Raw genomic sequence first — 14,056 nt, forward strand, 5'->3', positions numbered from 1 at the left:
GAATAAAGAAAACAATTTGGGTAGCTTTATACTTTATCAGGAGAAGGCAATGGCACCCCACTCCAGTACTCTTGCCTGGAAAATCCCATGGACGGAGGAGCCTGGTGGGCTGCAGTCCATGGGGTCTCTATGAGTCAGACACGACTGAGCGACTTCCCTTTCACTTTTCACTTTCATGCATTGGAGAAGGAAATGGCAATCCACTCCGGTATTCTTGCCTGGAGAACCCCAGGGACAGGGGAGCCTGGTCACACAGAGTCGGACACAACTGAAGTGACTTAGCAGCATGCTTTATCAAGACTGTGGGGTCACTTCTAGCACATATAATGCCTTTCTGGGAATCACAAAAAGGGATCCTCTCCCAGCCAATGAATTGCCAAAATTATCCCCTCAACCTCAACCTCCCCTTCCAACCTACCATTTGGATGGTTAAATGACAGAAATGAACCTGTTCCTCCTGGCTGATTCAGTGGGTACTCAGCCTCACAGTCGGACTCATGGGAACTCTGGATGATCAGTTCCCACATGACTTCTTAGCTAAGAACATTGTGCAGTGCACAACCTACTCACCCATACATCTCATAACTGAGAACCATGCTCCTCAAGCTGGCAGCAAGATAAGCCATTACTGGGAAAGCTTATCTGGGAAAGATAAGCCATTACTTTAAGCAAAGGGCAAATGTACCCAATTACTGTATTTCTTCGGGGCTCTTTGGATTTTACGGCTAATAACTCATACCATAAAAACATAATCTACTCTTGAAACTCTTTCTGGAAAACAGAACTTTGATACTTGAGTGTAACCCTTTCTAGTTTCCATCCCATTTCTCTCCATGAAAATGGAGGCTGGAGTGAGAAGTGACAGCCACACCTACCGGATCAGGAAGGTATAGACCTCGTGCCTCGGCGTTTCATAGCGCTCCACCAGCCTGAACATGGAGTAGAAGCGAGGCACGGCCAGGTTGATGCAGGACACGACAAAAGGCAGTAAGAGCACCGCCCCAGGGTTACTGTGCTTTGCCAGGAACTGCAGGGGATGGAGGAAGAGAATCAAGTTGCTGACTGTACACTGGACCCTTCTCTGCCTGACTCAGAAGATCCCCCACGGTGGGAAAACCCCAGAAGTAGCTCCTCTGATAAGCCATTAAAGGACCACTTACCAAGCACTTGCCCTCGGCCGAGAATCACTCACATGATGCTTTAATTCCCACTATAGCCCAATAGGTGGGTGTTAATAGACTTAACTGATGGACAACCTGAGGCTCAGAGAGGCAAAGGTGCTTGCCCAGGGTTCCCCAGCTAGGAATTGGCAGATTTGAAACCAGGGTCTATCAGACTCAGGGACCTATGGCCCAACAGCCATTCTGTGACTTTACTTTTCTCACCAAGAGGTTTGGAAACATGAGAATGTGCTCCAGGCTGCTGAAAGAAAAGCTTGAGTTACCAAAGCTAGGACACAAGGGAATTTCTCCTCTGCTATCCTGCGTGCCCTGCTTCATTTCACCAAGCTTTGCCTGTCCTCGGGTGCTGCAAGGGGAGCCTCTGCTAGCCCACGCTGCTCTTTTCTATGAGGGTCAGAGGGGTGCCCCTGCCTTCGTGGGGACACCTCCCTGGCATTTGTCTGGAGTGAAGCCTATGCCGCCCCTCTGTCAGGCACTCTTGGAGTAAGAGATTCTAATGGATTTATCTGATGTCTGAAAGTTCCCTCATTTCCCACCCTGAAGCCTGACTCTGCCTCTATTTACCTCTGGAGGCTACAGTCTGTGGGGTCACAGAGAGTCGGACATGACTGAGTGACTTCAATTTCAGTATTAATTTGATCAGAATATTAATTAGGTCAGAGTATTAAAGTAACCATCATCTTTATTGAGTGAATTACAATCGTAGAGGCTAGGCCTAGAAACGGAGAAGGCAATGGCAACCCACTCCAGTACTCTTGCCTGGCAAATCCCATGGACAGAGGAGCCTGGTAGGCTGCAGTCCATGGGGTCGCTAGGAGTCAGACACAACTGAGTGATTTCACTTTCATGCATTGGAGAAGGAAATGGCAACCCACTCCAGTGTTCTTGCCTGGAGAGTCCCAGGGACGGGGGAGCCTGGTGGGCTGCCGTCTATGGGGTCGCAGAGTTGGACACGACTGAAGCGACTTAGCAGCAGCAGCAGCTTTGAAAATACCACTTGCACTTTCACAGTATCTTTGGAGCCAGAGTAACTTACGGTCAAATGCTGCACCCCTCCCTGTGCTTATAAGCTGAAGCTTTGGAACCACAAGCATAGCTTCTCTGAGCCTCTTTCCTAGTCTGCCTGATGGGGAGATTATCATATAACCCACAGAGATACTGTAAGAATTAAGTGAGACCACATAAGGGGCTTCCCTGGTAGATCAGTTGGTAAAGAATCCTCCTGCAATGCAGGAGACCCCAGTTTGATTCCTGGGTTGGGAAGATCTACTAGAGAAGGGATAGGCTACCCACTCCAGTATTCTTGGCTTCCCTGTGGCTCAGCTGGTAAAGAATCCACCTGCAATGTGGGAGACCTGGGTTCAATCCCTGGGTTGGGAAGATCCCTTGGAGAAGGGAAAGGCTACCCACTCCAATATTCTGGCCTAGAGAATTCCATGGACTGCATAGTCCATGGGGTTGCAAAGAGTCGGACACGACTTTCACTTTCAGATAAGGAAAGGTCCAGTTGCAGAGCTGCTAAATGACACAGCTGGGGGCACCATTCATGTGAAATTGTAGCTGCCAATGAATGTGCCTCCTCCAGCTGGGCAGAGGGTTGATCTCACCTGGCACAGATGTTCAAACAATGGGAATGATTCTTCTCCTCCTTCACTGCCTCCTTCACTTCAGGTGAGTGTGAAGAAAACCTTCAGAGTCAAGGAGAAACTCAGAAGTCTTTTTTATACTTACAGCTGCCCTGCCACAGCTTCCAACCCAGGTAGGCAGTGCCAGGCCCTGGAGCAACGGGACTCAGTTTCATCTCTTTCAGGGCAAACCTTAATAGGAACCCTTAGGTTTGTATCATTTCACACCCATTTCTTGCTGGCTCCTCCTCCACTGGGTTGAGCACCTACTATGTATCAGGAGTTGGGCCAGGTGCCTGGCTATTCTTTTGAAGAAACAAATGTGTAAACAAGCATTTTCAATGCTGCATGTGGCAAGCGCACAGGGAAAGACTGCAGAGTCAGGCTCACCTAACTCAAACTAGTAAGAGACGTGATGGTAAGATTTCCCGGAGGACATGTCACTCATGCTGAGGTCTAGAGGGAGAAACGGAGGAGTTGGCCAGATGAACGGGAGGGGTGGCAGTGTAGAATGAACTGCGTGTTTTCCATCTAGAGATAAGGGAAAACATGGTGTGTTCAGGGAACTAGGGGCACATCATTTAGTGTTGCTGGTTTGGTATACAGGTGGTTGCGGGGTATTGAGACTAAAGATATGGGCAGGGGCCACATCACAAAAGATCTATCAATTGTGCCATGGAGGATAGATTTTATATTTAGAGTACTGGGAAGACAATAAAGAAAGAGACACAATCAGACCAACCTGTACCACGATTCTAGGGGTCTGCAAAGTCAGCTACAATTAGCCCCATTTCCAGAAGAGTAACTGAAAATCACAGAGAAACAGTACTTTGTCCACCCACCAGCTAATTAGTCTCAGAGTTCATATCAAAAAAAAAAAAAAACAAGCTAACATTCCTTTATCACCCACAGTACTGGGTACTAAGTAGACTCTTCACATAACTTTTCTCTAGTCCAGACCACATACCTACAAAACAGGCATTCCAGTTTATAGGTAAGGAATTAGGGGCTTGGGAAGACTAAAGTGAAAGTGTTAGTCACTCAGTCGCATCCAACTCTTTGTGACCCCATGGACTGTAGCCCGCCAGGCTCCTCTATCCATGGGATTTCCCAGGCAAGAATACTGGAGTGGGTTGCCATGCCCTTCTCCAGGGGATCTTCCAGACCCACAGATCAAGCCTCAGTCTCCTGTGTTGCCAGCAGATTCTTTACCATCTGAGCCACCAGGGAAGCCCGTGGGGAGAGTAAATCACTAGCCAAATTCCATTGGTGCATAATATTTATTAAGTGTCTACTTGATGCCAGAGAGGCATTAGGGATATAATGATAAAGGAGGACACCAGAACCTGATCCCAGGTCTGTGGCCAAAGTTCCCATCTCTCCACTAGCCCAGAGCCTCCACCCTGAGGTGTGCACACACGTCCCCTGGGAATGTTCTTATGATGCAGATTCTGGGTCCATGGACCAAGAGAAAGACCCAGGATTTTGCACTTTTAAACAAACTTCCTCCTGGTGGCGATGCTGCTGGCCACGACATCGTTTTCAGTGGTGACCAGGACCCCACCCGCCCCCTCCTGCATCCCATCCCTTCACCTGCTTCTCTGTGCTCTGGACCCTGGATCTCCAGCCTCTCTGGTTACCTGTAAATTGTTGTCAGCCAGGTAATAAACGGCTACACAGCAGGTGATGGCCGCTCCGGAAGAGACAACCCAGGCTGCCACGTGGGCAGAGAAGCGGATAAACTGCTGACTGAATGCTAACTTGACGTTCTCCTGACGGATTTCTGACAGGTTCTCCTGTAAACACAAGGAAGTCAAGTTCACTCACAGAACCCCTACACTGTCAGCAAAGATTACCACCCCTAGGGTTTGGTGCTCTCAAAGAGACACAAACCCACAGGCGAGAGAGTGGGAAAAAGCACCATGAGCTTGGATTAGGAGACCAGCAGGAAAATCTCTAATGGACAAGAACCCCCCAACGCTTCATTGAATACCTTTTCCATCTCAGAGGGAAAGAGATTGGGGCCATGATCTTGAGAGAATACACTGAGGCCATAGGGCCTTCTTGAAGAATAAGGCTGAGGAACCCTCTGCAACCCTCTTGTCAAAGCCCCTTAGTTTATAAATTCTGCTTGCTCTTTTTTTCTCTTAAATATTTTTCTATAGATCATGGTTTGTCAACCTTAGCTCTATTGTCATTCAGAGCTGATAACTCTGTGTTGAGGGCTTGTCCTGTGCACCGCGGGATGTTGAGCAGCATCTTGGCCTCTACCCCCTAGATGCTGGTAATACACACTCCTCTGCAGCAACAATCAAAAAAGCCTCCAGACATTGCCCTGTGTCTCTGGGGCAAATCTGCCCCAAGTCAAAAACCACTGGATAAAATTATAAACCTAGAACTGTGAGGTCAATAAGTATTTAACATCTTGTTATAAATTGTTAAACTGCCCTTCAGCAAGCTTATGTCAATAACAAAGTCACCACGTTGTGTGAAAATGTTCATTTCCCTACACCATCACCAGCACTGGGCACTTAAAATAGTTTTAGGGTGTTTTGTTTTTTTTTTTTGCCGATATCATGGAGAATAAAAAATAAAATATTATTACTTGAAGAAAAGTTACAGGCATATGGAAGGAGGAAAGAAGACTGGCCACCGGAAGGGATTTAAAGCTAGCTCTCCTTACCCTGATTTCAGTGCTCAGATTCTTCTGTTTCAGCTTTACTGCACTTTCATGAGTGACAGTGAAGTCCCAGCAAAAAATGAGCTTGGCGATCCCTCTGGAGTAAATGTGGGGGTTAATGAAGTTTTTCCGGAAATTCCTGGCCATACTAGGAAAGGCAGAAACCAAAATACCCAAGCGTTACTGGGACAGACATTGGAGGTGCAGGGATTATAACAAAGAACAGTTCTATCATTAGCGGTGAAAGGCGACATGAAGAGTTAGCCTGAAATTCCGGAACAGGGCACCAGCAAACATGATAGTTAGCGGCACTGGCTTTGTGATCCGACTGTGTAATCTTTGATTGCCAACCAGGGGATTTCGTCATTTTAAGGGTCCTAACGCTCAGTTTCCACATCTGTATAACGGGGGTAATACTAGTTCACTATGAGAGTTGCATTAGTTTCCTCCTGCTGCTATAACAAATTGCCCTAAACTTACTGGCTTAAAACAACATGTATTCTTACTTCAGTTCAGTTCAGTCACTCAGTCGTGTCCAACTCTTTGCGACCCCATGAACCACAGCACGCCAGGCCTCCCTGTCCATCACCAACTCCTGGACTCCACCCAAACCTATGTCCATCGAGTTGATGATGCCATCTAACCACCTCATCCTCTGTCGTCCCCTTCTCCTCCTGCCCTCAATCTTTCCCAGCATCAGAGTCTTTTCCAATGAGTCAGCTCTTCGTATCAGGTGGCCAGAGTATTGGAGTTTCAGCCTCAACATCAGTCCTTCCAATGAACACCCAGAACTGATTTCCCTAGGATGAACTGGCTGGATTTCCTTGCAGTACAAGGGACTCTCAAGAGTCTTCTCCAACACCACAGTTCAAAAGCATCAATTCTTCAGCACTCAGCTTTCTTTATAGTCCAACTCTCACATCCATACATGACCACTGGAAAAACCATAGTCTTGACTAGATGGACACTTGTTGACAAAGTAATGTGTCTGCTTTTTAATATGTTGTCTAGGTTGGTCATAACCTTCCTTCCAAGGAGTAAACGTCTTTTAATTTCATGGCTGCAATCACCAACTGTAATGATTTTGGAGCCCCCAAAAATAAAGTCAGCCACTGTTTCCACTGTTTCCCCATCTATCTGCTATGAAGTGATGGGACTGGATGCCATGATCTTTGTTTTCTGAATGTTGAGCTTTAAGCCAACTTTTTCACTCTCCTCTTTCACTTTCATCAAGGAGCTCTTTAGCTCTTCTTCACTTTCTGCCATAAGGGTGGTGTCATCTGCATATCTGAGGTTATTGATATTTCTCCCGGTTATCTTGATTCCAGCTTGTGCTTCTTCCAGTCCAGCATTTCTCATGATGTACTCTGCATAGAAGTTAAATAAGCAGGGTGACAATATACAGCCTTGACGTCCTCCTTTTCCTATTTGGAACCAGTCTGTTGTTCCATGTCCAGTTCTAGTTGTTGCTACTTGACCTGCATACAGGTTTCTCGAGAGGCAGGTCAGGTGGTCTGGTATTCCCATCTCTTTCAGAATTTTCCACAGTTTATTGTGGTCCACACAGTCAAAGGCTTTGGCATAGTCAATAAAGCAGAAATAGATGTGTTTCCGGGACTCTCTTGCTTTTTCGATGATCCAGTGGATGTTGGCAGTAGTTTGAGCATTCTTTGGCATTTCAGAAAGCATTGCCTTTCTTTGGGATTGGAATGAAAACTGACCTTTTCCAGTCCTTTGGCCACTGCTGAGTTTTCCAAATTAGCTGGCATATTGAGTGCAGCACTTTACAGCATCATCTTTCAGGATTTGAAACAGCTCAACTGGAATGCCATCACCTCCACTAGCTTTGTTTGTAGTAATGCTTCCTAAGGCCCACTTAACTTCACATTCTAGGATGTCTGGCTCTAGGTGAGTGATCACACCACTGTGATTATCTGGGTCATGAAGATCTTTTTTGTACAGTTCTTCTGTGTATTCTTGCCACCTCTTCTTAATATCTTCTGCTTCTGTTAGGTCCCTACAATTTCTGTCCTTTATTGTGCCCATCTTTGCATGAAATGTTCCCTTGGTATCTCTAATTTTCTTGAAGAGATCTCTAGTCTTTCCCATTCTATTGTTTTCCTCTATTTCTTTGCATTGATTGCTGAAGAAGGCTTTCTTATCTCTTCTTGCTATTCTTTGGAACTCTGCATTCAAATGGGTATATCTTTCCTTTTCTCCTTTGCTTTTCACTTCCCTTCTTTTCACAGCTATTTGTAAGGCCTCCTCTGACAGCCATTTTGCTTTTTTGCATTTCTTTTTCTTGGGGATGGTCTTGATTCCTGTCTCCTGTACACTGTCACGAACCTCATTCCATAGTTCATCAGGCACTCTATCAGATATAGTCCCTTTAATCTATTTCTCACTTCCACTGTATAGTCATAAGGGATTTGATTTAGGTCATACCTGAATGGTCTAGTGGTTTTCTCCACTTTCTTCAATTTCTTACTAGAGGTCAGAAATCAGAAAATGGGTCAACAATCAAGGTACTGGCAGAGTTGTGTTCCTTCTGGAGACTTTGGAGAAGAATCTGTTTCCCTGCCTTTTCCAGCTTCTAGGTGCTGCTTGCATTCCCTGGCTTGTGGCTCCTTCATCTTCAAAGCCAGAAGAGTAGCACCTTCTGCTCTTTCCCTGACTTTGACTCTCCTGCTTCCCTCTTTAAAGGACCCTTGTGATTGCATTGGCCCATTTTAAGATATTTAACTTAATCACTTCTGGAAAATTGTTTTTTTGCCAGATAAGGTACCATAGTCACAGTTTCTGGGGATTAGGTCATGGACATCTTTGAAGAGGGAGCATTATTCAGCCCACAGCAAGAGTCAATGTAGCCCTTAGCACAGTAAGCACTCAGTAAAGGCAGCTGTAATTATCATGGAGATGTCTAGGATTCATTGAAGTTGGGTCCAGGAAGCACTAAGCCTGGCATGTGAAAAAATTCTGAGCAAAACGGACACTATCTTTGTAAAGTTTGCCACCAACAAGTAATAACAGCTTAAGAAACGGAAACATTTCCTGGTTCAATAGGACAAAACAAAATCTTGTTTTATTTTGGATTATCATGCTGGCAGTGAGGTTGTTATGGACTGAACTGTACTCCTTAAAAATTAATATTTTGAAGTCCTATGACTACAATGCAAGAGACCCGGGTTTGGTCCTTGGGTTGTGAAGATCCCCTGGAGAAGGGAATGGCTACCCACTCCAGTATTCTTGCCTGGAGAATCTAATGGACAGAGGAGCCTGAGGGCTAAAGTCCATGGGGTCGCAAAGAGTCAGACATGACTGAGAGACTAACACACACATACGCACAACCCTTAGCACCTCAGAAATTGACTGGGTTTTGAGATAGGATCCGTACTGAGGTAGTTAAAGTAAAGCGAGATCATTTCAGTGGGCGCAATCCCACATGGCTGGTGTCCTTATAAGAAGGGGATGTTAGGACTCAGATATGCATGGAGTGTATATCATATGAGGATAGAGGGGGAAGGTGGCTGTCAGCAAGCTGGTGAGAGAAGCCTCATGAGAAACCAACCCTGCTGAAACATCTCGAACTTGAATTTCTAGCATCCCAAATTTGAGAAAAAAAAAATGTTGTTGATTAAGCCCCCCAGTCTGTGGTACTTTGTTACAAAGACCTAGTAAACTAACAGGTTTAACAGACTGGACATTTGACAACTGTCAGTTTACAACCATTCATCAAAACTACCTGAGTCACTGCATCCTTATTTTCAGACCGACCAATTTCTTTAAAAGCCCATGAAAATTTCTCTTCCTCTGTCCAAATGTCCTATGTTCTAGGACAAGAAAGGATCAGACAGGAGTAGAAAGTCGAAATTGCAGAGAAACTGTTCTCCCAGTAACTTTTGAGTCTCTAAAATTCCTAAAACTATAAAGAGCTTAGAATCAGAAAATGCAAACATTCCATACCTGAAGAGCAAACTAAAAAAGCAGATGACCAAACACCCTCCGATTGTGAAGATATAGGCCAGCTGCATGTTGTACGAGGCCCCGCTGCTGCCATGCTGGATCGTAGAATTGGTGTAAAAGCCATAGTACATCACTGTGTTAGTAAAATAACCCTGAAAAGGACAATAGATCCCAGGTCAGGTGGATCTCTCAAGAAAACAGTGAATGACTCTGGGTGGCAGAGTTTCCTTTTTCCGTATATAAGAAGCCTGCATTGGTCAGTTTAGACATTTTGTTTGCCGGGAAAGAGGCAAACAAGGCCAGTGAGAACCTAGATGTCTTATCACAAGGCTCTTAGAGGTGGAAAGGAATTGCAAAGCAACACAATTTTACAATGGAGGGGCCCAGTAATGACCACCTGGAGCCAGTGACCAAGCCAAGCATGGCTAAAAGCAGGACAGCCAGCTGTTACGTGCCTCTGTCATCTATTAAGTATTATGGTATGACGTTTAAAATGAAACAAACCAAGTCTTTAGGTCTAAACTTCAACTTATAGGAAATAAGGCACCTGTGTAAATCAGAGGAACAAATTAGAGAGACCAGGAGGAAACAATTCAACAATTACATGTATATTCCAATGTTCTACCTTCCACAGTTGTCTGAGTGTTCCCTCCGGGTCTGTCTAATTTGTTCCTCTAATTTATACAGGCCCCTTATTTCCTTAAAGAACTAAAAACAGAATTACCATATTACCCAGCAATCCCACTACTGGGCATATACCCTGAGAAAACCATAATTCAAAAAGATACATATACTCATTGTTCATTGCAGCACTGTTTACAATAACCAGAATATGGAAATAACCCAAATGTCCATCAACAGATGAATGATAAAGATGTGGTACATATATAAATGGAATATTACTCAGCCAGAAAAAGGGACAAAATTGGGTCATTTGTACAGATGTGGATCAATATAGTCTGTCATACAGAGTGAAGTAAGTCAGAAAGAGAAAAGCAAATGTTGTATATTAATGCATATATGTGGAATCTAGAAAAAATGGTACAGATGAACTTGTTAGCAGTGCAGGAATACACAGGCAGATATACAGAACAGACATGTGGACATGAGGGTAGAGGAAAGGAAGGCGAGATGAATTGGGAGAGTACAATTGACATGGATACACTACAATGTATAAAACAGATCACTAATGGGGACCTGCTATATAGCACAGGGAACTCAGCTCAGTGCTCTGTGATGACCTAGATGAGAAGGATGGCATGGGGGTGAGAGGGAAGTCCACAGGGGAGGGGATATATGTATGCATATAACTGATTCACTTCATTGTACAGCAGAAACTAACACATTGTAAAGCAATTATATTCCAATTAAAAATATTATCCTTTTTATTTTTTTCCAACCATTTGAAAATGTGGAAACCAATCTTATTTTGCAGGCTATGTAGAAACAGACAGTGAGCCAGATTTGGCTCTTGTCTATCCATAGAATCTCAGTGGCAGAAACCTCTTCTAGAAAGTAAATTCACAAGGTGGGAGCTATGTGCTCCAATAGAGAGCTTGGTAAGATACACTGTGGTTGTTAATAAAGAGAATAACATGGATGTGTATCCATGCTCAACATACACAGTAAAGCAAAAAAAGTTGCAAAGCAAGACTTGTATTATCTCACCTTCTTCTGATTTAAAAAAATATTTTATTATTATTGACTTGTGTATCTATGTATCTATGACTGTATAGGAAGAAAAATGGTGGATAAAGATACACTCCAAACTAGAGAGGTAGAAAAAAGAGCAAGGAAGACAAAGAAAAAAGAGCAAGCAAGACACAATAGACTTTTTCTTAATTTATTCTCTTCTATACTAGGAAATTTTTTAAAAGAAGCACTGTATTTTGTAGAAAGAAAATTTAAAAAAAAGAAAAGGTAGATCTATGAACACCAATATAAGATGGTGAAAGGAAGCAAGTCACAGGAAGTCTATATGAATAATTCATCTTTTGTTTGGAAAAAAAAGAAGTGTATGTCCGTGCATAACATGCCCAAAGGTGTGCAGAGAAGAGGATTCTGGACAACAGAAACTGTTAACATGGTTACCTCGGGAGACAGAAATTCTCCCGAAATTGTGTGTGTGTCACTTTGGAGAAAAAGAGAAAGCGTTTTAAACACCCACTTTCGCAGTTGACTCTCAGACAAATGAGAAGCCTGGAAGGGCGCCAGCAGGAACGTCCTGGGTTTCCAAGTATGAACTCCAGGTGTAGGGGGAACACTTACCGCCCCGGTTAAAAATTCCAGTCCAGTGAATTGGAGGTGGTTCTTCTCCATCACAGTTAGCTGAGGGATTATGATGAAACTGAAGGTCACAATGAACGAGAAGATGTTGAACTTCAAAAGCCACTTCAGAAAGTTGAAATAGGAGAGGACGCTGGTGCCGAACTTGCCTCCGATGACCTTGAGCGTCTTCTGCCACAGGCTGATGGAACTGAGCAGTTCCGACAGGTTGTTCTTGAACCTTCGGTATGCCTGGGCATAGACACAAAGCACAGGGCTGGATGGCCCCTCAACAAATATCTACTGAGCAGGCCTGACAATAGCAACAGGCCACCGCTGCTAAGTCCCTTGGACATCAAGCCAGTCCATCCTAAAGGAAATCAACCCTGAATATTCATTGGAAGGACAGATGCTGATGCTGAAGCTCCAGTACTTTGACCACCTGATGCAAAGAGCTGACTCATTGGAAAAGACTCTGATGCTGGGAAAGACTGAGGGCAGGAGGAGAAGGGGGTGACAGGATTGGGATGGTTGGACGGCATCACCATCACCGCCCCTCCCCAGGACATACCCCTACTCTCAGCCCATATTAGGAACCAGCCTGCCCCTACTTGGGAAGCAAGCAAGAGAACCTGCTGCTTGTTTTTGTAGGTACCTTAGTGAAGACTTGCCTGAATTTCTTGTCTGGCCTCTTATCAATTTCTATTGATCAAGAAAGGCCAAGAGCCCAGGTCGATATCACTATTATTTATTACCTTCCTAGGTTTGCTGTTGAAGGTGACACTCACAGGAGCTAGGTTGCCCAAATAACTAAATAATTCTGCAGCTCCTTAGACTTTCCTATGCCCACGTTTTCCCCACACCTAAACTGACCCAATTTCTACATTCTTTCAAGGAAACAGCCCTGAATTTTGGTTTTTCCTTCCTGTGAGTCCCCTGTCACCCCCACTCTCCCCGCTCCCTGGTTTCACCCTACTCTGTGCCCATTTACTGACCTCAGTAAAGACCGACTTACCAGTGAAATGGAGTTCAGGCGCTGAGCACAGCAGTTGAGCTCCAGGATTCGACGGGACTGCTTACTTTTCTCTTTGTCAACCATTTTCCTGTGGGAAAGGGCAGAAGAAAGTGAGACACCAGTGCGGTAATGCATTCATCCCCTGGACATTTCTTGAGTGCCTGCCACGTGCCAGGCACAGTCCCAGGTGGTGAGACACAGACAGATCTCCCCAGCTCATGGAGCAGACACCTTAGTGGGGAGAGAAAGAAAATAAATAAGAAACATAATCATAAAGTAGGTAAACAATATAAGATAAGAGAAGGTGAGTGGTACTATGGGAAAGAGAAGGGGAAAACAGAGCAGAGTAAGGAGGTGGGAAATGCTGGGTTGAAGACCCTGTTTCAATTTGAATAGTGCCTTATTTGCACAAAGTCTGGAAGGAGAAGAGGGGGTTAGTCTGTGGATAAGGGACTGTCTGAGCACAGGAAACAGCCAATTCAAAGCCTCAAGGAGGCCAGGATGGGCAGGAATGAGCAGGGAAAGGGTGGAGAATGTGAGTGATAACCGTGAGTAGGTGGCTTTGGTCTTATAAGACAGTGGTTCTCAACCAGGAAGATTTTTGGCTTCAGGGGATGTTTGGGTAGGTCTGGTGACATTTTTTGGTTGTCAGACTGGGGGTTGGGAGTGCCGCTGACATCTAGAGACCAGGGATGCTGCTATATACCCTACAGTGAACAGGACAGCCCCCCAAACATAGAATAATCCCAACTCAAATGTCAGATTGAAAATCCTGCTGTGAAGTCTCTTGGGTCATCACAAGGCCCTCACTGTGTGACAGCCAAGCAGAGTTTGAAACGTAAGAGTGTTTTCAAGCAGATCCAGCTGCAGTTGTTCTCTTTACTTTTCCATGAACTCATCACATCTCCTTTGCTCTGGGCTCTTCCCTCTGGCCCAGCCAAAGGCCCACCTCCACAACACCATCTTCCAAAGCTCAGTTCACAGACATCCCCTACTTTGCCCAAGTGGACCGTTATCTCTAGTCCTGTTATCGTCTAATCCTCCCCCTGCAGTCTCCTTCTCCCTTGATTTGGCCTGATATTCTTTCCATCACTTATAAGTTACTTGTTGACCAATCTTCTTGCCCTGCCAGACTCTGAACCTCAGAACAATTGCATCATTTATTTACATATATACAATTACTTATTAGCAATTGCATCTACTCTACTACCAGCCCCTTGTGCTCGTGTTCAATCATGTCCAGTCTTTGTGACCCCATGGACTGTAGCCCACCAGGCTCCTCTATCCATGAAATTTTCCAGGCAAGGATACTGGAATGGGTTGCTAT

General features: G+C 44.7%; 1 protein-coding gene across 1 annotated transcript in view; it reads right to left on the reverse strand.

Annotated features, from left to right (window-relative positions):
• Positions 1–14,056, reverse strand: part of TMC5 (transmembrane channel like 5) — a 54,597-nt gene that overhangs the window by 25,623 nt on the left and 14,918 nt on the right. Inside the window, exons 5-10 of the mRNA XM_052635699.1 lie at positions 12,730–12,817; positions 11,718–11,966; positions 9,450–9,601; positions 5,490–5,634; positions 4,447–4,602; positions 876–1,027 (exon numbers count right to left, since the gene is read on the reverse strand). Of these exons, the coding sequence (XP_052491659.1) occupies positions 876–1,027; positions 4,447–4,602; positions 5,490–5,634; positions 9,450–9,601; positions 11,718–11,966; positions 12,730–12,817 (942 nt within the window). The remainder of the gene's footprint in view (positions 1–875; positions 1,028–4,446; positions 4,603–5,489; positions 5,635–9,449; positions 9,602–11,717; positions 11,967–12,729; positions 12,818–14,056) is intronic.

The sequence above is a fragment of the Budorcas taxicolor genome, chromosome 2 (genome assembly GCF_023091745.1).
Source record: "Budorcas taxicolor isolate Tak-1 chromosome 2, Takin1.1, whole genome shotgun sequence".
Lineage (NCBI taxonomy): Eukaryota > Metazoa > Chordata > Mammalia > Artiodactyla > Bovidae > Budorcas > Budorcas taxicolor.